The sequence below is a fragment of the Copadichromis virginalis genome, linkage group LG11 (genome assembly GCF_057382275.1).
Source record: "Copadichromis virginalis isolate Kocher_CV1m ecotype Utaka linkage group LG11, C_Virginalis_male_GT1.1, whole genome shotgun sequence".
Lineage (NCBI taxonomy): Eukaryota > Metazoa > Chordata > Actinopteri > Cichliformes > Cichlidae > Copadichromis > Copadichromis virginalis.
This window is the reverse complement of record NC_140628.1, coordinates 26,004,607-26,026,719: the sequence shown is the minus strand read 5'-3', so window position 1 is coordinate 26,026,719 and position 22,113 is coordinate 26,004,607. Positions and strand designations below refer to the sequence as shown.

The 22,113-nt window shown below is 40.5% G+C and overlaps 2 protein-coding genes across 3 annotated transcripts; one reads left to right on the top strand and one right to left on the bottom strand.

The window, feature by feature from the left end:
* Positions 1-908: 908 nt before the first annotated feature.
* cdc42l (cell division cycle 42, like) lies at positions 909-7,695 on the top strand. Its single transcript, XM_085471649.1, has 6 exons — positions 909-966; positions 4,056-4,160; positions 4,309-4,381; positions 4,499-4,608; positions 6,298-6,495; positions 6,620-7,695. Exons 2-6 carry the CDS (start codon positions 4,056-4,058, stop codon positions 6,707-6,709), a joined length of 576 nt encoding a protein of 191 aa, XP_085327775.1. The 5' UTR covers positions 909-966; the 3' UTR covers positions 6,710-7,695.
* Positions 7,696-8,797: 1,102 nt separating this feature from the next.
* Positions 8,798-12,833, bottom strand: wnt4b (wingless-type MMTV integration site family, member 4b). 2 transcript variants are annotated; one of them, XM_085471647.1, is made up of 9 exons: positions 12,795-12,833; positions 12,324-12,551; positions 11,833-11,986; positions 11,645-11,729; positions 11,395-11,526; positions 10,959-11,101; positions 10,727-10,867; positions 9,723-9,885; positions 8,798-9,609 (listed from the first exon to the last, which is right to left on the bottom strand). In XM_085471647.1, exons 2-9 carry the CDS (start codon positions 12,410-12,412, stop codon positions 9,440-9,442), a joined length of 1,077 nt encoding a protein of 358 aa, XP_085327773.1. In that variant the 5' UTR covers positions 12,413-12,551; positions 12,795-12,833; the 3' UTR covers positions 8,798-9,439. The 2 variants fall into 2 exon arrangements, with proteins under 2 accessions (XP_085327773.1, XP_085327774.1); XM_085471648.1 differs by lacking the exons at positions 12,324-12,551; positions 12,795-12,833 and adding an exon at positions 12,257-12,320.
* Between the last annotated feature and the right edge of the window lie 9,280 nt (positions 12,834-22,113).

Sequence of the window (22,113 nt, the reverse complement as noted above, 5' to 3'; positions counted from 1 at the left end):
CAATTTTTGGCACTTTTTCTGCAGATTAGGGGTGTTTACAGGTAACTGATACACATGCATTTAAATATATTATTATTTTATTTTAGTTTTATACTTTATTTTTGTTGTTTTATATTTTATTGAGCTGTACCATAGTACTTACTTAGACTACTTGTTATACGTTTGTTGTGTTTAACTTACAATTTAAAGGAATTTTCCAACTCTGGGATAAATAAAGTCTTATCTTATCTTTTTAGCTTTCCAGTCTTTCTGAAGTTTTTCTTTAAACATCGGTTTCCTACTAATTCGCAGTCGATTTCTTGTACCTAAACATTTATCAACTAACTCAAGGAAGGAACAACACACAACTTAGCAAAGAACCATTTTAAAATTGTATGTTTAGGTACTTTGTTACTAGCCCCATGTTAGAAAAACATATTGTTGGGGAAACACAAGGGCAACATTCAACAATTAGACTTAACACATATGGTTTGCTCGCATTTCTTTAGCTGAATCTACAATCAATCTATCAGTCTTTACTGACAGACTTTATGTCCTTAGTTAAAACTTAATAGATCTTAATAGGAAGAGAAACAAAGATCCAAAACAAAAGGCAGTCAACATCTGAAGAAGAGCTTCGACTGACCTTCAAAAAGCCTGAAGAGCTATTTCTGAAGACTATTTAAAGATCTTACAAGAAAGCTTCAATAGACATTTCAGGCTTTGTTGGATAATAAAGATGGTCAAACAAAATATTCACTGTCAAGCTCATGTGATTTGTATAAACACTGTTTATGCCTTATGTGCTGTTTTGCCATGTGAAAAAAAAACAGAAATGTGTTGCAGTTTGGGCAGCAGGCGACGCTCTTTCTTTTGTATCGATTCTACAATCGGGACTGGGTCCCGGTTTGCTATGCGCCTGCGCACAAAGTAATTCGACCCTCAAACCCGGATGTAACCAACGCCTAACCTGTGGGAAGAAAAACGGTGAGTAGAGTTACAAAAACTGCTTAAAACTACTATTTGTGGCTAATTAGAGTAGGCGACACATGCAGGAGAGGCCCTCTAACAATGTTCAGTCTAACAGAAATGAAACATTTGTTTCTAGATGTTTTAAATCTGCGGGGTGGTTAAAGTTTTCTACCGATCAGGGTTAATTCAGAGCGGACAAACATTTCTTTAATGAAGCTGTCATGATTGTTTGTCAGCTTTGGTAGTGTGATTACTTTCATTTTGATCGATTTAGATCCCGCTGTACATTGTAATTAAATAAGAAATCTACCAGTGACAGTATTTTCACGCTGCCTGTCCACTGTTCACAAATCTGATTTAATTTATTCAGTCAGACTCAGTCTTAAATGATTATTTTTTTATATGTTGGCTAAAACATCTCATTTGCAGGTGTTGAACTTTCAGATAACAGATTAACAGATGGAGCTCTTATTTAGCGGAAGTGTTTGCAGTATCCGTTTCTAAATGTCATTTTGCTAATAGGCGGCATTTTCCTTTAACATCCTCGCTGTGCAGCTTATGCGGAAGTTATTCACTGTCATTAATTTTTCGCTTGCACATGTAATAACAAGCCAAATAGGAATACCTCCAAACGGTATGCACGCTGCTTGAACTCACACCTATCTATATACAGCCGTATCCTTCATGTTTTTGTTTCATTTAGACTAATTTTGCATTAATTTTTATTTCAAAGTAGTTTTTAACTTTGCAAAATAGTTTTCCATTTGTTTATTCTACTTATTTATTTGGGCTGTTTTGATTGTGCCAAACAATTTTCTCAGTTTTGGGGATAAATAGTTTATCTTGTCTCATCTGATCAGAGACTATTTGATGGAATAAATTTTTTTTGTATTTTTTTTTTAGCATTGTTCATCATACTGCAAATGTTTCTTTTTGTTTTTACAAGTAAGACTAGGGCCCAACTGATATAGGATTTTAAAGATTGACACTGATATTTGGCAATTTTAGAATCCAATATATCAACCAAATTTGACCAACATTTCTTATGTGTAGTTATTTAGTTTAGTTACATGCGTAGAGTTCTTATTAACATAATAGAAGTGCAATTTAAAAAAAGAGGGAAGTTGGAGAGGGCCCGATGGTGGACAAACTGTGCGTCAACACTGATAAAACCACTGAACAATGTTTTCGCTGTCTCTTCTTTACTGTTTTTTCTTTTATTGTGGAAGATGCAACAGGATGTGGAGTGTGGTAACAAAGCACTGACAGAAACAAGAAAGAAAACAATTGTAAAAGAGAAACAATCCATCCATATTTGTACACATGTTGTGTGGTTATGTGCATTATGTGGATAGGTGAAGCTCTATTCAGTCTCATTTATCAGCTGTTATAAATGCCAGTAATGACAGATGTGGACCAATAGATGAGTGGCGTATATCACTGATAAAGCTGTCATGCTCTAACTAATGCTCTCTCTGTATGCTTTTATGCCTAATAACTTAATTGGTTTGTTCTTCGAATAAAAGTCGTATTACTAGAGGTCTAAGTCACATAAAAACGCCTTGGTATAATTCATCAGCACCACAAAAGTTTAATTCATTTGTCTCAAACTGATTCGACTTTTACTGAATATTATATTTGTCATGAAGGGTGGATCGGGTTGCAGTCGTTTTAGGTGCTGCACATTAAAGTAGCAACAGAAATGTTTAGTAAATTTGACTTTTAAATAAGTGGGATGAATTTAATAGTTAACATGTACTGTAGGAAGGTGTGGCACCAAGAAATCTGAGCAGGCACTGTTTAAATATGCAAATAGTTTATTTGACCTAAAAAAAATAAGTTAATACTAAGTATTACCTTCACATGGGATTCAAACTTTGTTCCCTTTGATGTGAACGTTTTATGTTTAATCCATTGCAACACTACAGCTTAGTACCTGTGTGGACTTTTTCACCCTTTATGCTACTTTATATGACTCACCCCAGCCTGTCCAAATAGACCTATGATTGGATTTTCAAAAGCCTGAACACAAAGCCCAGCATCGGCGTAAGGGTCTAGTTCTGGCTCAGGCCATTTGAATTAAGATGCTGAAATTCTATAATGGATACTTTTTTGTCCACTAGTCCTAAAAAGACATACCCTGCCCCAACTGTAATGTTATCGCTTATCTTAGGACAAAATATGTTAGCAGTGTGAGCTTAATGGATCAAAACTATGAAAATGGCCATTGAAATGCTGCTGTTGCAATATGTAATGTGTAAGCATTTTACTATCAGAGTTACAGAGGTTGAGCTATTTAAAACTTTCAGTTTTTATTTGGTAAAGTAATACTTTAACACTTAATACATAATACTTAATACTTTATTTTCGAGTATTTGCATGTTTGATGTCTAAAATCCTGTGATGCTGCATACGAATAATTACTTCATATATAAAGTTATGTAATCTTTATATGCAGTCCATTCCCACATCTACACTATAAATCATTGCATGTTACAAGATTAGAGACAAATTCATGAATGATCAGACATGCCTTTCGTCTCAGAAAGGCATGTCAGGCGTTTGCTGGTTTCAGTTTTGCACCCCCACCCAAGGTGGAGGAAGGGTTTGTGATTGCTGCATTCTGCTTTTCTGTCAGACAGCAAGAGGGTGCAAATTCCACCAGGCCAAATTCCAGGAAAATATTGACAGAAAAACATAAAGGTTTAATCGTTTTCTTTAAAAATGCAAAGTAGGCCATTGGCCTCCGCTGAGGATGCAGTCTGTACGTTTATAATTGTTTGACCTTTCATATTGTACTGACCAATAATTGATTAATCTTCAAAATAATGTGCAGATTATTCAGTAGTGAATATAAATATTAATTCCAGGCTTAGATGTGCTGGTTAGATGCATCACATGTCTCTGTGAGTCTGTCACAGTTAGTGCTTGTGTGTTTGTTTCCATGTTGTTTCACTGCCTGTATGTGAACCCATGCATGATTCTAGAGACAGTACTAAGAGTGCTTGTGTATTACTTCCTCTCTAAGAGTCTAGCTAGCTGTCTGGTGTGCTGTTTCTGGCAAACATCTTGTCATGTTTCCTACTTTCTGTTTTTCTTTGTAGATGCAGACGATAAAATGTGTAGTAGTAGGAGATGGGGCTGTAGGAAAGACGTGCTTACTGATCTCCTATACAACCAACAAGTTCCCCTCAGAATATGTGCCTACGGTAGGAGGAGGAATTAAGAAAGACTGAGCCATATTGTTGTAAACATGCTCACCTATAAAATTTCTGTTTTCTTATATTATTCATGGTTATAATGCTGCACTACCATTAACTGCCCTTTTTTGCTTACTTCTTTTTTGTGTTTTCAAAGGTTTTTGACAATTATGCCGTGACAGTGATGATCGGCGGAGAGCCGTATACGCTCGGTCTTTTTGACACAGCTGGTAAGCTGGTCTTCGAAAGTCTCTCAGTTTCACTTTTTCTCTCTCATTTCTGTCAGTCTAAAACCTTTGGAAAAAAAAATGTCCTTGTTCTGCTTCTCTTTTGATTGCTGCTCTCAGGTCAGGAAGATTATGACAGGCTGCGTCCTCTCAGTTACCCACAGACAGATGTGTTCCTTGTATGTTTCTCTGTTGTCTCACCCTCGTCGTATGAAAATGTCAAAGAGAAGGTCAGTTTTGAAATCTCTTTTCACTGTTTTGGGAACAGAGATGTTGACTCTTTTTTGTTAAATGTGTTGGCAGACTTACACTGGTCACTTTGTTTTATTCATAATCTATAATCAGCCAATCATGTTGCAACTTAGTACCTTTAGGCATTTAGACATGGTCAAGATAACTGGCTGAAGTTGAAACTGAGCATCAGACTTGGGGGGGAAAAAGGTTAAGGATTTAAATGGCTTCAAACATGGTCTGAGCATTTCAGAAACTGACGATCTACTGAGATTTTCCACACACAACCATCTATAGAGTTTATAGAGAATGGACTGAAAAAGAGAAAATATTCAGTTGGCAGCAGTTCTCTGGGGGGAAATGCCGTGTTGATGCGAGAGGTCACAGGAGAATGACCACACTGACAGGAAGGCAACGGGAATGCAAATAACCTCTTGTTGCAACAAAGGTATACAGAAGAGCATCTCTGAATGCACAACATGTTGAACCTTGAAGCAGATAGGCTGCAGCAGCAGCAGCAGAAAACCACACCGGGTGCTACCCCTGTCAGCTAAGAACAGGAAACCGAGGTTACAGGTTGCATCTGCTCACCAAAATTGGACAACAGAAGGTTGGAAAAACGTCGCCTGGTTGGACGAGTTTCAATTTCTGCAACAATATTCAGATGGTAGGGTCAGAATTTGGCATAAACAGCATGGAAACATGGATCCATCCTGCCTTGTATCAGTCGTTCAGGCTGTTGGTGTAACAGAGTGAGGCACATTTTGGGGCCTTTAGTACCAACTAACCAAGCATCGTTAAACACCACAGTCTCCATCCCTTTATATAAGCAGTGTCCCCATCTTCTGATGGCTGCTCCACCAGGATAACGTGCCGTGTCACAAAGCTGTAATCATCTCAAACTGGTTTCTTGAACACTAGAGTGAGTAGACTGTACTCAAATGGGCTCCACAGTCACTAGGTCTCAAATAGAGCACCTATGGGATGAGGTGGAATGGGAGATTCACATCATGGATGTGCAGCCATTAAAACTGCAGCAACTCTGTGATGCTGTTATATCAATATGAACTAAAATCTCTGAGGAATGTTTGATGCATGTGGAGTTGAGGCAGTTCCAAATGCAAAAGGGGGTCCAACCAGGTACTCGCAAGGGGAATCTGATAAAGTGGCCAGTAAGCGTATAGATCTAAAAATAATGATTATTTTTAAAGATCTCCTGTTCATTTTCTCTAGCTAGCCTAATGCTTATATTTAAATAATTTTGTATGTAATAGAGTGAAGAAAGTGCTGTAGTTTTCTAAATTTGACACACGTTCAAGAGCCACTTGCTCAAAATAGTGAAGTTTTCACTGTGTTCTTATGATCATCCTGATGTGGAGGTGTAACACACCTCCACATCAGGAGTCGCGATGTCCTTTCTGCTTGGACTGCTTGGAATTTTAATAATTGTTTTAATTGTCGTCCTTATTCTCAATAAATGTCACATGGAAGAAAAAGCCTCCTGCTTCCTCAGTTTCTCTACAATCTCACCGTTTTACATGCCAGACATTTTATTACACATTATTTTCTATGAAATGAAAAATATGAATCAGAAACTATTTGGATTAAAGGAAAAGCATACCAGCTTTTGATAGTCGCAAATTTCATTGGGTATCTAAGATAAACTTTGTCTTTTTGTCTGTATCCAGTGGGTCCCTGAGATTTCACACCACTGCCCAACCACCCCTTTCCTTTTAGTGGGGACACAGGTAGACTTGCGGGAAGACAGCAACACGGTGGAGAAGCTGGCAAAGAACAAACAGCGCCCTTTATTACCCGAGAGCGGCGAGAAGCTGTCTCGTGAGCTCAAGGCTGTTAAGTACGTGGAGTGCTCTGCCCTCACACAGGTATGTAAAATCTCACTACACTTTTAAAACGTATTTAAAAAGTGACAGATTTGTTTGAAATAGAAAGTTATGCTTCCTTCTGTTATGCTTCCGTCATCTTTTCCTCTTCTTCTTCTTTAACCAGCGAGGACTTAAAAACGTGTTTGACGAGGCCATACTGGCAGCTTTGGAGCCCCCCGAGACCAAAACAAAGAAGAGGTGTGCTCTGCTATAGAACAGTGCTGACCGCGAGATGCAAAACGGTGCATATAGAAAAAATAGGTGGGATGATTGAAAACATCATAAAGATTAGTGGCCATTTTGACAAAAAAAAAATCCCAAAAAACAAAGGACAAAACCAAAGGGGAAGGGACGGTACCGTGGCATCGAAATGTATTTCGGTACACACGTACACTGATTGTGCCTTCAAAATAAAAGCTGAAACAGGCTGAGGATTCAAAGTATCAGATGTGCAGTGAATGCAGTTTAAGCACCAACTGTGTCCTTCTCTGAAACCTTTAGAAATCGCAGTGTTCTCTCTATAAATATTCAGGTGGGGCAGGCCCCCCCTTGCCTGTCACTGTTTTTTTTTTTCCCCCCCAAAGAAATGTTCATTTATAAACTTGACATTGGCCTCTTCCTGTGTTTTACTTACTGTGGCCTACTGGGTCCTTTAAACTCAGTATAGGGAAGTATAAAAGGGGAAATACTTCAGTTACATTTAACATTAGTACGTTTAAGGGGGCAACTTGATGTTAAGTGGTACTCTACTTGCTTTCTTTTCCGACCTTCCTCAGTTGAATAATGTCAAAAAACTAAACATTTGCTGTCACTCCAAACAAAAGCAGTTGTCTGTAACGGTTACTTTCTTCTAACTAGTGGTGACTTGCAGGGATGAAAAGTGTTTTCACCAAGTTCCCTTATCCAGGTTACTTATGAGTTTCTGTTTTCTTTTTTGTGTATATTGTAATTTCACAATGCTGTTTTGGGAAAATGTTAGTATTTTTTTAATTATTTTTTTCCCATTTTGAAACTTGAGTTGTTGTTTTTCGTTTTGTTTTTTTAATTGCAAGACCTCCAACATTTGAGCGAATGATGAGAAGATTCAAGTTGTAATATTTTTAATGGCTCTTGAGAAGATGAACTTTTTCTAGTCAATTTCTGGGTGTTTGTAATCACAGGATATTTTTAATAAAATGGTTGAGCTCAAATGAAATGTAATCGTTGTTTTGTGTGTTTGAAGGCAAAAGACTGAATTCGAAAGTATTACAGAGTTTAAGGGCGTGATCACACAAGTCACACTTGCCTCTGCACTTGCACTGTGTTAATGATCTGGGCCTGAGTATGCTTCTCTCACATGCTCCCACTGTCACAAACACTTGCTCTACCAGAGCACAATGAGCTTCATAATTTTATGCATTTTGTTGTTTATTTTTAGATCTTCTTAAAAGCTGCAGCATGATCAGTTGAGGAAGCGTAAGGTATCCAGTGAAGTGGGAAAAAAAATCCCTCCAAACCTACCTGGTCTTATTTGAAAAAACTGCCCCCTAAACCTAGTAACTGGTTGTGTCACCCTCGGCAGCTAGAATTGCAATCAAGCGTTTTTGATATATGGCAATCAGTCTTTCACATTGATGAGGAGGAATATTGTCCCAATCTTCACAGCAGAATTGTTTGAATTCAGCCACATTGGAGGATTTTCGAGTATGAACGGCCTGTTTCAGGTCGAAATGACAAAGCATCTTAAATGGATTTGGAGGACTTGAGCCATGCAGCCAATCCAGATAAGGATTAAAGGATTGTTAACATGACGCCAGGTAGGTGGTGATTTCTCTGACTGCAAAAAGAAGTTCAGTTGTTTACAAGTCAATAGGAAAACAGCGCCCTTGATCTATGACGTCAATAACCACTTTCCTGATGAGTTTATGAGCTCGGTCGCTGGTTTCAAGTCTTACAGAAAACAACATGATGCTTATTGTGTAAATTATGGCTCCTATTAGATTAAAAACATGATTAAGCTGCGCATGTTTTAGGGCGAGGCTTTGTGATTGAAAAGTTGCTTTAAGTGGGCAGGGTTTGAGAGTCACATGATGTAAGAGGACTCCACAAATCAATGAGTGAGATCTCTTTTTTTATATAAAGTCTACTAGCAATGACAGTCTGACAGTTACTGAGTTTCACTGTAGGTTTTAAATCAATCAATCAATGGTATAGTCATGCAAAACTAAACATGTACAGGGACCTGCAACTACAACTTCTGTTCCAAACAGTCTCACAGGGTACCATTCAATAAAGAAGCACTTTGGTATTTTTTTTTTTTAATAAACTACTCTATTTATTAGAAACTCAAAAAGACCTAAACGCACTCATTGTGCAGGAAACAGAACAGTTTCATACAAGGACGAGGGACAAAAACACAAGACATGGAAGTAAGTGCAGCAAAGACTCTGATATACAAATAAATAAACCAGAATCAAAAAGAAGACATAAATACAGTACAAGTCCAAAGACGTGCTAGCCTATAACAGAATACAAGATAAAAGAAATCTTCAGTGTTTGAGAGTTAGTTTGGGTTAAGCTCTGCTTTAAAAGCTTTGTCAGTTCAGCGTGTGATTAACTGCTGTGTTTGTGTGTGTTCATGGCTACACCTGTATGCATGTCTGTGCCTGTCAGTTTGTCTGTCTTAATATTTTGAGCAGTTTAAAAGCTGAGCAGACTTTTTTTTTTTGTACTTCCCGATGGAGCTTTGTCTTTACATTAGTTCTAATTTTGCAGTTTTTACAAGAAAACAATCAAACCAAACTGCAGTTTCACTTCTCTAAGGGAAAACGTGGACAAAGAAAGGCTGCTTTGGACAATAATTACGATAATTTGGTGTCAAAGTTAACCCGCGCTGTGTCCAGCGGTGTCTGTCTGGTGGTTGGTTAGGATCTGGGCTCATTTGGTCAGGCCTTGTTAGGACTTCTTACACTCTACAGGTATGAATGGTGACCGTATTCTTGCACTGCTGGCAACGCACCGAGCAGCACCAGGAAAACTTGCAGGAGCAGCGCTGCACCACCTCAGCCCGGCCTGCTTTGTAGCCTGGCCCGCAACACACCAGCTCGCAACCATCTGGTGCCAGCCGAGACGTTCCTGGGGGGAGGGGGGTTGGTTTAAAACATTGCAACATCACTTTCTAAATTGATATGAGTGGTAAGTTGGATTATGTGAATTATTTTCCTGTGACGTGGTCCTGGTGATCTTACCGTTACATCTTCTACCTGCAGTCCCAGGAATACCATTTTCAGGGTCGAGACGGCAGAAATCTGGGGAGGGTGCAAGATACACAAGATCTCTGGCAGCAGGGGGTTTGACCTGTGAGTCTCGGGGGAGCAAGGCTGTCCTGGAGCCTATACGTGTCAGGCGTACCTGGGAGGATTGTGACATTAAAACACAGTAATGTATACTGTAATAATAATGACTACTAAACACAGTCAACGTTTTTAAAATATGTGGTCAGCTTATGCAGAAGTGATCCAAAAGCTCACAGCTTATTTTAGACTGTTTTCCTTCTCTTGGCTACTTCTGATGTCAAAGATAATATCCTTAACCCTTTAAAGCCTGAACCATGAAATAATTGCCAGGAAATTCAATTTTTCTGAAAATGGAGTGCTTATTGAACATTCTGACAATTTTTAAAAAATTAATCATATTTGATACATTGGCATTATTTTTTTTTTGCAATTTACTACATAAAAATGTATTGGGCCCAAATTATTTAGTTTCCGTGGGGACAAAAATCACACTGATGATCGATAGATCTCTAAAACTCAAGAATTTGAGGCACTTGGTGTTACAAGGTTAATATGGTAATCCCGAGCACACAGCTCTGGCTTTCAGGAAAGTAGCCCCAAAACTTGATGTTTAAACCTTCTGTTTGCAAGGAGCAGCCAATCAGAAAAAAACTGATTTAAGAGGAGGGAAGTTAAATTGCTTTTAACCCCCATATTTCATGAGATGATGAGCTGAGGGCTTGCAACAATCAACAAGATAAATAAAGATTTATTTTGAGATGTGAATCATATAAAACTACTGTAGCAAGGTCCAAAAATACAAACATGGAGCTGAAAAAGCATAACATGTTCATTTCGAGATGTTTCAGCGGAAATTGTAGTTTTTTTCTGATAAATAATTTACTTCAGCTGTTGTGACGTCTGCTCACCCCATTAAGCTAGGGAAGATAAAACAAGCAGAAGGTATCATCTGTTACCTCTGTGGCTCCATCAAAACGTTCCTTGAGCACAACGCCCACACGCCTGAATGGGGGCATGACCTTCCAGCAGGTCCTCAGCTCACAGGACCCAGACACACCGTGACATTTACACTCAACCTGCATGTTATGAAGGATGGCCTGAGGAGGAGATAATTATAAAGGACAAAAAAATTCTGTAAATTGACACAGGGATTTGGAAATCTGTAAGGACATTGGTGATGTTGCTAACCTTTCGACCCGCCTCGTTGTTGTGGAGGTTCATGAGCGGCCGGCCTGCTGACAGCCCCTTGGCTCGCTCTGGTTCATCCACAAATGTCTGAGAGAAAGCCACACCATAGGACAGGTTGTCACTGCACCCTGACCACTGGAAACCTGTGGTGGAACGAGGCTTAGATTAAGATGATCTGTGTTACTGCGATTTTGTAAGGTCAAAGAAGGTTAGATGTTAAATGGAAAATCCCTTCTGGTTCATGTGAGGCAGGGGGCAGCTGCTACAGTCTCACAGCACAGGTGTGTTACATGTGACAGCAGATGGGAAACTACCAGCTGACATTACTGCTGCATACTTTAGACCCACAATCAGCACTGTAGCAGCCTTTCTATGCTCTGTGTGAGTCAGAGTCGATTTACTCACTATATTTTCATGGAATAGAGTTAAAGCTCACCCTCCGGGCTGACCCCCCTGACCTTCCTGTCACAGCCACACCTCTCCAGCTCCCCACGGGTGCAGGCTCGGGTCACCGCAACCGCCACAGCTGCTGAGGACAGAGCGTGCACAAAGGCTGCCTCACGAGTGCCTGAAACCACAGCAGAGACATGACACAACTTTATTTTTAGAGAATATTTATAAATGTTGCTCAGTGAATCGAGGTTTCTTCAGAAAATTCACTAACTTCATGCCAGTAATGGGTCTACCTTGGTTCATCACTCTGCCAAATACATTGATCCCACGTGGGGTGATGGAACAATTCCAGCGGCGATTCCTGAACTGGTGCTGGCACTGAATTGGACAGCGAGTTACACACCAGGTATGTAAAAGTTTCCATCTCTGCCACACATAATGGTGATTGTTATTTAAATGACTCAGAAGTTATGCTTCATACCTCTTCTATGACCATCTCTGCTGCCTTGCGTACAGACTCCATGACCTCCCCCCGTGCTCTGCACACCCCCACCTGGCCTGGGGTCAGCCCCCTCAGCCGTGCACATGGGGCAGCACCAGACACAGGCCGGGAACGGGGCAGCCTCGCCAGGGAGCTGGGACATAAAAATGGAAGGTGGAGGAGTGATTCACAGCAAGTACGTGGGGGAAGATGCATATTTAAGTACAAGGCTGGGGCCTTTAAAAGAGTGACAGAAAGATGAAAAGGTAACAAATAGAGAGGATGAAAACAAGGAGACAAACAGGCAAAGAAGACACGGAGGGCACAGTGAAGGCAGGGAGAGAGAGAAAAGAGAAAAGGTCACCAGGAGCGAGACAAAGAAAAGAGGGGAGCGACTGAAAGAGATTTAGTGACATGTCACCACCTTTTAAAAGTTATAGCATGACAAACAAACTCCCTCTTTCTCATCCTCCTTCACACACTAGACTTACAGCCAATTGGTTGCCATGGTGGGGTGGGTTGCCCATAGCAACAGGAGGAGGAGTGGTGCCGTGAGATTGACAGTGGAGACAGTTGGCATCAGACTGTCTGTCTGTCTGTCCGTCTCCGTGCGTCAGGCTGGGTCTTTGGGTCCACAGCTGAAGTGATCGCTCCGTCCGTCTGTGTGTTTGTTGCCGTTTAAGTTTAAAGTCCAGAGTCTGGGGATGATCCCCACATATCTGTTGAAATCACAAGTTAGCAGGTTAACGATGAATGCAGAGATGCTCTGCATGGTATTTTGGTCAAGTAAACAATAAATTCCTTATTAGTTTTCTAATGATAAGGTTTATGCAAGTTACTGGTGTTCGAAGTTAAGTCTGTATATGCAGTTTATCATTTTGTAGCAAATAAAACCACAAAATTACTGCGTTATACTCGTGAAATTTCCTTCAGGTTGCAAGAGTTTTAAAATTGATTCTTACCAGTTGATATTTTTGTGATAGCCAGTTATTCTTCTTTTTGTTACTGAGTGGACAGAATTTCAAAATGAATCACAATTTTATTCACCAAAGCTGCTCTTCAGCTTCTCTCTATTGTTGCCAAAAAAAGCATACTTACATGACTGTTTCACAAACTCATCCTTGATGCACAAAAAGACGTCCATATGTCCGATTTCAGTCCCAGATTAACTGAATTCACCCCCAAAAACAAGAACCTAAAATCCAGAAACACTAATAAAAGTCACTTTTTTATTAGTCAGGAAAACAGTAGCACGGTGTCATCTTATGGTTAGTTCTTTCCCGGGAAAACAAATGTGTCCATTGCGAGTTGAAAAAGCAAGAATGAGTGAGGGCAGTGAGCTGGGAGTGATGGGTTATAAAGGAGGTAGAGAGTGAGGCTGGGAGAGAGAGGACATCCAGGGTGTGGAGTGATGCTGAGGGAGGAGGAGGAGGGTTTGGAAAAGGGTCATTGTTTTACTACGCAAGCATTACAAGCGTAAGTATGCCCTCTATTGTGTTAATCTGGCATGAAAACTAAAGTCTGAGCCTGGGCTGGTACCTGGACTGAAATCACAAATGTGGTTGTGTGCATACATGCCTGAACACATGTATGAACATATATATATGATTTATATCAGAGAAACTTATGAGAACTCCAACTCCAACCTGTTTGTTTCAATAAACTTTTCTGCAAAATCCTCTTGTCAGTGACTGAAACGCAGCACTTCCAGTTCCACATATATGTACACGCATGTGAGAAAGTGTCTTACCTAATGTGTAATTTTCCCAAACTTTGTTGCTCATTTTACGAGTCCAGCTCTCCCCCCCTACTTTTCCTCTATGTCCCCCACATTTGCCCTCTCGTTCTCCTTCTCTCTCACTCCCTATATTGTCTTAGAAGAAGAGGTGACATTTAGACAAGGGGAAGAAAACAGACTGCCGACAAATATTGGAACTAAGGCAAATAAATCACAAGAAGGGAGGGCACGAGGACAGAGCGGATCAGTGTCACACGGGGGATTGGGAAAAGCAATAAAGAATAATAAACCAGGTTGGTGGTATATGAACTGAAGACCAAATTCTCAATCAAATTATCCACGTGAACATAGATTTTCTGGAGAATTTGAAATACCCTAAAAAAATTTTATTGATTACTGCATGTTGGCTGTTTAGCACAGAAAAACAAGCGCATGAAATAAACTGTACAGCATTTTTTTTAAAGAATATTTATCGCTGCATATATTTTCATTTTTTATTTTGTAGTATTCCCTCCCTTTCTCTCCTTCAAACCAGTCATAGCAATACTGGAAGAAATCCAGATGTACCTTCAGTGTTTTAAAAATTTGTGTTTCCTTTAGATTTAAGCTACTTTTGGGACCTATTCCAGTCTTATAACACACTGAAACAACCAGAAGAAGCATGTAAATTATGACTATTTCATTCCCCATATTTATGGTTTTTACTGAATAATGTAAGGTCTTTAAGGCCTACTAAGTCAAACTATAAAAGATATAAGAAAATAAAGTTTTATTGACCTATATTTTTTCCTCAGTTGCCCGCTTCCCTCGGGAAAAGAAAAATCAGGTTGTCACAAGATCAGTAAAATGTCAGTAAATGTGCTGTTTCAGCTTTCTTGAGCATCAGAACTCGTAAATTAATATAGCTCATAAATGTATTAAACGATCAGTATATGATTATGATATGAATAAAACATGACCTTTAAATGCAGCTTAATTGCACATAATCACACAAATTCCACTTCAACCAGAATCCTAAACCAGAAATCTGGTTCTGTTGTTCTGCTAATCTAGGCTAGTTAGCATAGAAAGTAGTTTTGTATTACAGTTTCCTCTGTTATGATGAGATTCAGCTGATGTCCAACAAAGTAAGTGAGAAGCATCAACGTGACTTTTAAAGGTAAATTAGCTACACGGTGAAACTTGCAGCTACGTCACCAGCTAACTATAACCAGATGGTGGTAAATGTAGTTTTTTAAAATTCAGAGTTTAAATGTTTAATTTAGGTCCTGATTTCCACATATTCTGACATCACTGATGTCTGATGGTAATTTTTCTTGATTTTAAAGTTGAAATTTAACTTCAAAGACTATAAATTAACATATGTGCCGCAGTCTTGTGACACTTAATGAAACCCCATTTGCTCATCTTAGAGGCTCATGTGTTGAATCAGTCAGTGCGTCACTGAAGCCAAACATTTGCAGACTCAAATGTTGGGAGTCCTCGTCTAAGATTTGGTGGCCCATCTACCTGACACCCAGAGTAAATGGTCACCCATCTCTCTTGCACACTTTCCTCTGTGTGTATCAGCAAAGACAGGTCTCTTCGAGGCTCCCTTCCCTCCTTTTTTAGTCTTCCACATGTCGTATTACTCCTTTGTGTCCCCTGTTTCTCCAAGTGACGTCTTCTGCTGTCTCCCACAGCAACACCATGGAGATGAGCTGGCCACTGTCATGTCCGGCGCCTCTGTTATGCTCGTCCCTTCACCCCTCTCTCGTAAATAACCTGCCCTCTTTTTTTTATCTTTATCTTTCCCCCATTTTGTGGACATTTTATCATTCCGAAATGGTCCCACACTGATTGACTGTAGCCAGGTTGCAAAGCCTAAAGAGATGCTTGTTAAAGCTTCAGCATGACATATATGTGGAGATGAGTTGCTTTCCCTCTGTTAAAGTGGGAGACAGCAGCAGACTTTGAGAGACAACTCTTAACTGATCTCACTTTGTCCACTGATTCTTACCATTGGGATGGATGATTGGCCTCATTCAGACAGGGCTGCCTCAGGGTGAGTCTAGACTTCACGAACATGCCCCCCCCCCCCCCCCCCCCTCATACCCCTCCCAAGGTCATTAAGAGACAGAAATGTAACCCATCACCTTTTTCTCACTCCTTGATCTGCTTTGTTACTTCCCTGCAGTTGAGGGCTACCTGCCTCAGCAGTCTGAATGCAGATATCAGGCAGGAACATGACTGTTGTGCATGAGCAGGCTCACATTGCTCAGGCATCTCTGCCAACAAAGAGCACTGCACGCACTGCTGTGTATGAATGTGTGTGGAGCGTGTGCATGAATATTATGGGATGGCGGGCGGTGGTGTTGTCAGGCAGGGAAGAGGGGGTGGCAGAGTGGGCGGCGAGCTGTGTGCACATGGGGGGAGGGGGCAGAGGGAATGGACGACCCATGGATGTTATGGAAATATGGCGGTGAGTGTACGTGTGTGTGCGCGCGTGTGTTTGTGGTGGGGGGTGGGGGGGGGGGGGGGGGTGTAGCAGCCTGCTTTAGGTGGAAGGACAGCTGTGCATATAGGATAGAGGGAGCAAGATGAAGCGTTGAAGATGACGGAGTTGCACTTGAGTGCATGTGCACCCGCACATGCATGTGTAAGGGGCATTCAAGCAAAAGTAACGGACAATGACCAGACGTAGGCCTTTGTTGCTATGCGATCTGCATGTCCTGTACAGTGGGGAATACTGCAAAGTGGCCTCTGGAGTGTAGAGAAAGGCCTCACATCTTTGCAGCTCCTGCCCATTGAGATCTGAATCTGATACCATAGGAATCTTTCTTTTATGAATCAAAGCAACATAGGTATCAATAATCAAGACCCACAAATAAAAAGCAGAATAAAATATTAATCACATGCCTATTTAGCAGTGAAAAAAATAATAGTGTTAATGTAAACTATGTATTTTTTTTCCCCCAATTAAATGAAACACATAGATCTCTGTGAAAAGTAAAGAAATACAGTAAGTTAATGGGCAGGAAATCCAATTAAAATGCAACGCATAATTACAGTTTAGTTATCCATGGCTGACAGTCTAAATAGTAACATGTCTTATGCCATAATGAGCAGAGCAGCAGCCTGCAAAGTGAGCTAGTCATAACAAGCCAAATGCTGCCAAAATTGGCATAAAATGTCTGTCAGATATCAAACACACTGAGGTGAACGTTGCACAAAACACCTGACTGAATGCTAAACTGCTGCAGCTAGTAGGCAAAGTATGTGTGTGTGTGCAAGCATATGTCTGTGTGTGACAGAGGAATATGATGCTTAAACTGTACGCAAATCTGATTCAGTGTGATTACAAAGTGCTCTTCAGAGTAGTAGAAATGAGCATTTCTCATGGTGAATGAGTAAATCTTTGGAGCCTGATTAGACGCCATGTGGCCTTCGATTGCTCCTTCTAAACTCGTTTATGAGTTCAAACTTTTGAAATTGGACTTAACATTAAAGGGATTTTACTTTGGGAAGCCACTCAGAAATGAAGAGACCCCACTGAGCAGCTAAAAGCATCCATTTTCATTTATTTCTTTTTTAAAATAATAAGTTTTAGAAATCAATCAGTGAAGCCACAACAGGGAGCTGAATTTAGCAGAGGAGTGTGCTGCTGAAGCAGACACATTTTAGTTAACTTATTTGGTACTTTTGCTTTTGTATTACATATTATCTTTGGTACCTGCAGCTTACATATATATAAAATCTATCATGATTATTGCTGCGATGGTTTTGGATGTGCTGAAGCTCTGGTTGTATTTACTCCAGACAGAACCTGAAGGCAGCAGCAGTGTGCATGTTTTTTATGAATCAATTTTAAGATAAGATAAGATAAGATAAGATAGGTCTTTATTAATCCCACAACGAGGAAATTTTTGCGTCATTTTAGCACTTCCTTTCGACTGACACTTTACTACACAAGATACAAGATATGTGTGTACTTGCAAATCTGTTGGCTCTTGAAAGTAGATGACCAGATGGGAGACAGATGTGTTGCAGTCGAGTTGTAATGAACCCACTAATAACAGTCTAATTTAGGAACTCTACGTATGATAATGGCCATCATTTGTGTACATAATCAAAACTGAATCACTGTGATTGAAATGCTGAGTGTGGCTCTCTTGTAGTGTATCAATAAATCTGTTCTCGATCAAACTCACATGTGGCTCATCCTGAGCTCTTATTTGCACATTCAGGTAATTTTACTTCAGAATTACTGAACCAAGCAAACCCAGCTGGGAGAAGGTTTTAGTCAGGCCTGATTTCATTTTCGATCCATCTGTTTTCTTCTTCTTACCCAATTCAGGGCTGTGGGATGAGGGTTGGGGTACACCAGATGGGTCAGTCTATCACAAGGCCAACACAAAGACAGAAAGAAAGAGAAGCACTGGAAACAATTTAGTCAACATGCATATTTTGTGGACTGTGGGACAGAGGAAACCCGCACAGGCCAGACAGGAAGAACATGCATGCGCCGCACAGAAGGCCCCAGCCAATCAATGGATTCAAGCTCAGGACCCAGGACAGTAATATCCATTGCATCACTGTGCACCCCTGATTTTACTTCTCTTTTAAGTTATTGTTTTTTTGTGGTGGAAATGTGCTGTTAATTTTTTATTTGTTTCAACACCCAGGCCCTTTTCTAATAATTCAAGTCAATCCAGTTTTATTTATATACTGCCAAATCACTAAAACGGTTGTGGCAAGGTGCTTTATATTACAAGGTAAAGATGCTACAATAATACAGAGAAATTGGAGAAAAACCCAACAATCATATGACCCCAATGAGCAAGCGCTTTGGCAGCAGTGGGAAGGAAAAACTCCCTTTTAACAGGAAGAAACCTCTAGCAGGACCAGGTTCAGGGACCTGCCACGACCGGAAGAGAGCCAGAGATGAGTAATAACTAAAAATTAAATGCAGTGAGATGTATAAACACAGATATAAAGAACCAAAAATGTGAGTGTAAAAAGTGACTGAAGAAGAAACATTCAGTGCATCATGGGAATCAGGGTCACCTGATCCAACCCTAACTATACACTTTATCAAAAATGAAAGTTTTAAACCTAATCTTAAAAGCAGAGAGGGTGAATCCGAGCTGGAAGCTGGCTCCACAGAACAGGGGCCTGAATGCTGAAAGCTCTGCCTCCCATTGTACTCCAGGAACCACAGGTAAGCCTGCGGGCTGAGAGCAAAGTGCTCTAATGGGGTGATATGGTACTGTCAGGTCATTAATATAAGATGGGGACTGATTATTTAATACCTTGTATGTGAGGAGCAAGATTTTAAATTGAATTCTGGATTTAACAGGGAGCCAATGAAGGGAAGCCAGTAAACAAATATGCTCTCTCTTTCTAGTCCCTGTCAGTACTCTCACTGCAGCATTTTGAATCAACCGAAGGCTTTCTAGGGAGTTTTTAGGCCATCCTGATAATAAAGAATTATCAGAAAAAGTCCAGCCTAAAAGTCATAAATGCATGAACTAGTTTTTTAGTGTCACTCTGAGACAGGATGTTTTATTTATTAATACGTGCTTTGAAGGACATATCCTGGTCACAAATGACACGAAGATTTCTTACAGTGTTATTGGAAGCCAAGGTAATACCATCCAGAGTAAGCATCTGGTAAAATACCACATATCTAGGATTTTTAGGCCCGACTACAATAACATCAGTTTCATCAGAATTTAGAAGCTGAAAAATTGAGGTCATCCAGGTCTTTATGTCTTTAAGACATTCCTGCAGTTTAACTAATTGGTGTGTGTTATCTGGCTTCATAGATGGATAAGTTGGGTGTCATCTACATAGCAGTGAAAACGTGTGCTATGCCTTCTAATGATACTGCCTAAGGGAAGCATGTGTAATGCAAATGAAACTGGTTCTAGCACAGAACCCTGTGGAACGCCATAATTAACCTAAATGTGTGAAGAGGACTCTCTATTTACATGAACAAATTTAAGTCTATTAGATAGATAGATAACTCAAACCACTGCAGCGCAGTACCTCTAATACCTACAGCATGCTGTACTTGCTGTAATGGTCACTGTAATTGAACATTGCACTGAGGTCAAGCAGGACAAGCACAGAGATAAGTGTCAGAGGCTATGAGAAGATCATTTGTAACTAGGGATGGGTACCGGTCATGGCACTGCAACAAGTGCTTTAAGCTGATACTGTGATACTGTCAAAGGAGGTAACACCTCGAATCCGATGAAACACCTGGCGACGCATAGCGTTTTTTTAAAAGCCCAGAAATGCGCCATATGATAGCTTGCTGCGAGACCTCACACCAAGCGCATCTACTGTGCGTGGGTTGCCTGTTATCTGACCGGAGTTAGCAATATCCCCCAAAACCCCCGAAGAGGAGAGTCCTGGCCCCTAGCCCTGCCAGTGTAGCAGAAATGATGACGGATGATGATGGCAGCAGCAGCCGTTCTTCTCTGCGTGAGTAGCTTCATGTTGTTCGTGTGTAATTTACGTTGAGTAGGCTAACCACGTTATTACATTAATGCATGTAAGGTGAACTAGCAAACATCATCATAGCTACATGCGGCTGTCTTCTTGTTTGATGGCAGATACTCCCTTCAGATACTCCCTTCACCGTGGCCAAAAAGGCTAAAATGACCAAAGAAAAAGTGGAAAACAGTTAAACATGAGAGGTTTTGGACAAAGTTTGTGTTTTTTCCATTGTTTAAGCACTGCTTCCAGCCAAGAGTGATACCATATATGCCCCATAGCTGCAGAAAAGGCTAACATTGTTATCTTTTTACAAAAAACCAGCTGAACATGAGAGGTTTTTGGACCAATTTTGTGTTCTCCATTCTTTAAGCACCGGTTTGAGCACCGTTTGAGCACCGGCACCGTTTCAAAAGTACCGGTTTGGCACTGGTATCGGATAAAACCTAAACGATACCCATCCCTATTTGTAACGTTCACTAAAGCTGTTTCTGTGCTGTAATGAGCTCTGAAACTTGACCGAAACTATTCAAACAAACCATTCCTCTGCAAATTATCAGTTAGCTGTTTTACAACTAGTCTTTCAATATTGTGTATTTTGTATAATTTTTCCAGTGACAGGTCATTCGTCTCATCATGCATAACATTTGCCTTGACGTGTCATGGGTGAGGTGTTTTGAGTCTTTCCAATTTATAATCTTTGAGAAAACCCAGGCCTCACTGAAGAGATTATGTTTGTCAGCTGACTTAGGAATGCCATGGTGACTGCTCCCACAGCTAGTAGATGTGTTCTGGGAGGAGAGGGAGGTCTCCATGGTTGGATGGATGAATAATGTGTAACATTTGATATTTAAAGGTTTCCTTTTTTTCCCTAAAGCAATGCTGATGTTTAAATAATGGAGGTCTATGGGTGTTTTTAAACATTCTTCTGGATACAAACCAAGTAGAAACAACTTTTAGTAGAAACAACTTTTAAATGATCTCTGCATGTGTCTTTCTGAGCTCGTCACAAAATATATTAATCCTCCTGTAAAGTCTCACACAGTGAAGTAATGTTACTTTGGACTCTGTACATTTAAAACATATGTCTGTTATATTTATAGTACAGTCATTTACTTTAGGGGTAGTTACATAAGTTGCATTTAGCAACATATGTAACTAGCACTATTAACACTATAATCCACTCTCTAAACACAAACAGATTATAAAACTTGGATATCATGGCTTTCATTATTTCTGCAAATATTCAGAGGGTGGAGGTGAGGATCTAGTGGGTGGGTGTTGATACACTTTAACAAAACTTCTCAAAAAGTTTTGTAAAAGTCACAAATTCAACTTAAGGAGGGAATATTTGTTTTTGTTTTTTTTAATGAAGGAATTACTTTCTAACCCTTGCTGTGCTGGTACATAACTACTGGTTTGTGATGTGGATGGAGGAGATAATCCTGGAGGAACTGATGGCAGTCTTCTCTGTCACTGGGGTGGCCCTGGGTACTCTCCACCTGTGTTGATACCACAGGAACAGGGGGCCCAGAGATCTGCAGCACTTCCTGCTCAGCAGGCCTGTTTGACCTGAACACAGTCGGCATGCTGCCTACCTGTATGGATCCAAAGGAAAGAGTGAAGGCTAAATGACTTCTTCTTGTAGTCCTGCTCACTACCAGGTGGATGCTCTGTGAGTATTATGGTCTGTCACCATTGGACTTGCGCTCCCCTGGAGACCCAGCTCAATAGTGTTTTTTTGTTCTCTTTCTTGTCTTTTTAGGAGTTGTATATTATGGGATGTATACTGCTACTGCTTGAGTATTATGGTCTGTCAGGGAGTGGGGGGGGGTGTCACCATGACAACGGGGTTGCTAAGGGGGCTGGGACTGCCAGTGGAGAGGGGAAGGAGTGTGAGTGCATGCAGTGAGCATGGTGCGTGTGGAAGTGTGCGTGCGGGCGCGCGCGTGGTGGTGGAGGGGTGGGGGGTGGGGACAGGCTTGAGTATTATGGTCTGTCCGTTGCGAGGTAACTATGCAGAGTCCTGTGTGAGTGTGGGAGGGGGGGGGAGATTATTA

What these genes read in the sequence shown, in the direction of transcription:
- wnt4b (XM_085471647.1), bottom strand. Translation starts at nt 12,412, where the DNA reads ATGCCAACTGTCTCCACTGTCAATCTCACGGCACCACTCCTCCTCCTG. An exon ending in CAGAGATGGTCATAGAAGAG is followed by an intron (nt 11,730 to 11,832) that starts GTATGAAGCATA and finishes TGTCCAATTCAG; the next exon opens with TGCCAGCACCAGTTCAGGAA. An exon ending in TGCAGGTAGAAGATGTAACG is followed by an intron (nt 9,610 to 9,722) that starts GTAAGATCACCA and finishes CCCTCCCCCCAG; the next exon opens with GAACGTCTCGGCTGGCACCA.
- cdc42l (XM_085471649.1), top strand. Translation starts at nt 4,056, where the DNA reads ATGCAGACGATAAAATGTGTAGTAGTAGGAGATGGGGCTGTAGGAAAG. An exon ending in CGGTCTTTTTGACACAGCTG is followed by an intron (nt 4,382 to 4,498) that starts GTAAGCTGGTCT and finishes TGCTGCTCTCAG; the next exon opens with GTCAGGAAGATTATGACAGG. An exon ending in AGTGCTCTGCCCTCACACAG is followed by an intron (nt 6,496 to 6,619) that starts GTATGTAAAATC and finishes TTCTTTAACCAG; the next exon opens with CGAGGACTTAAAAACGTGTT.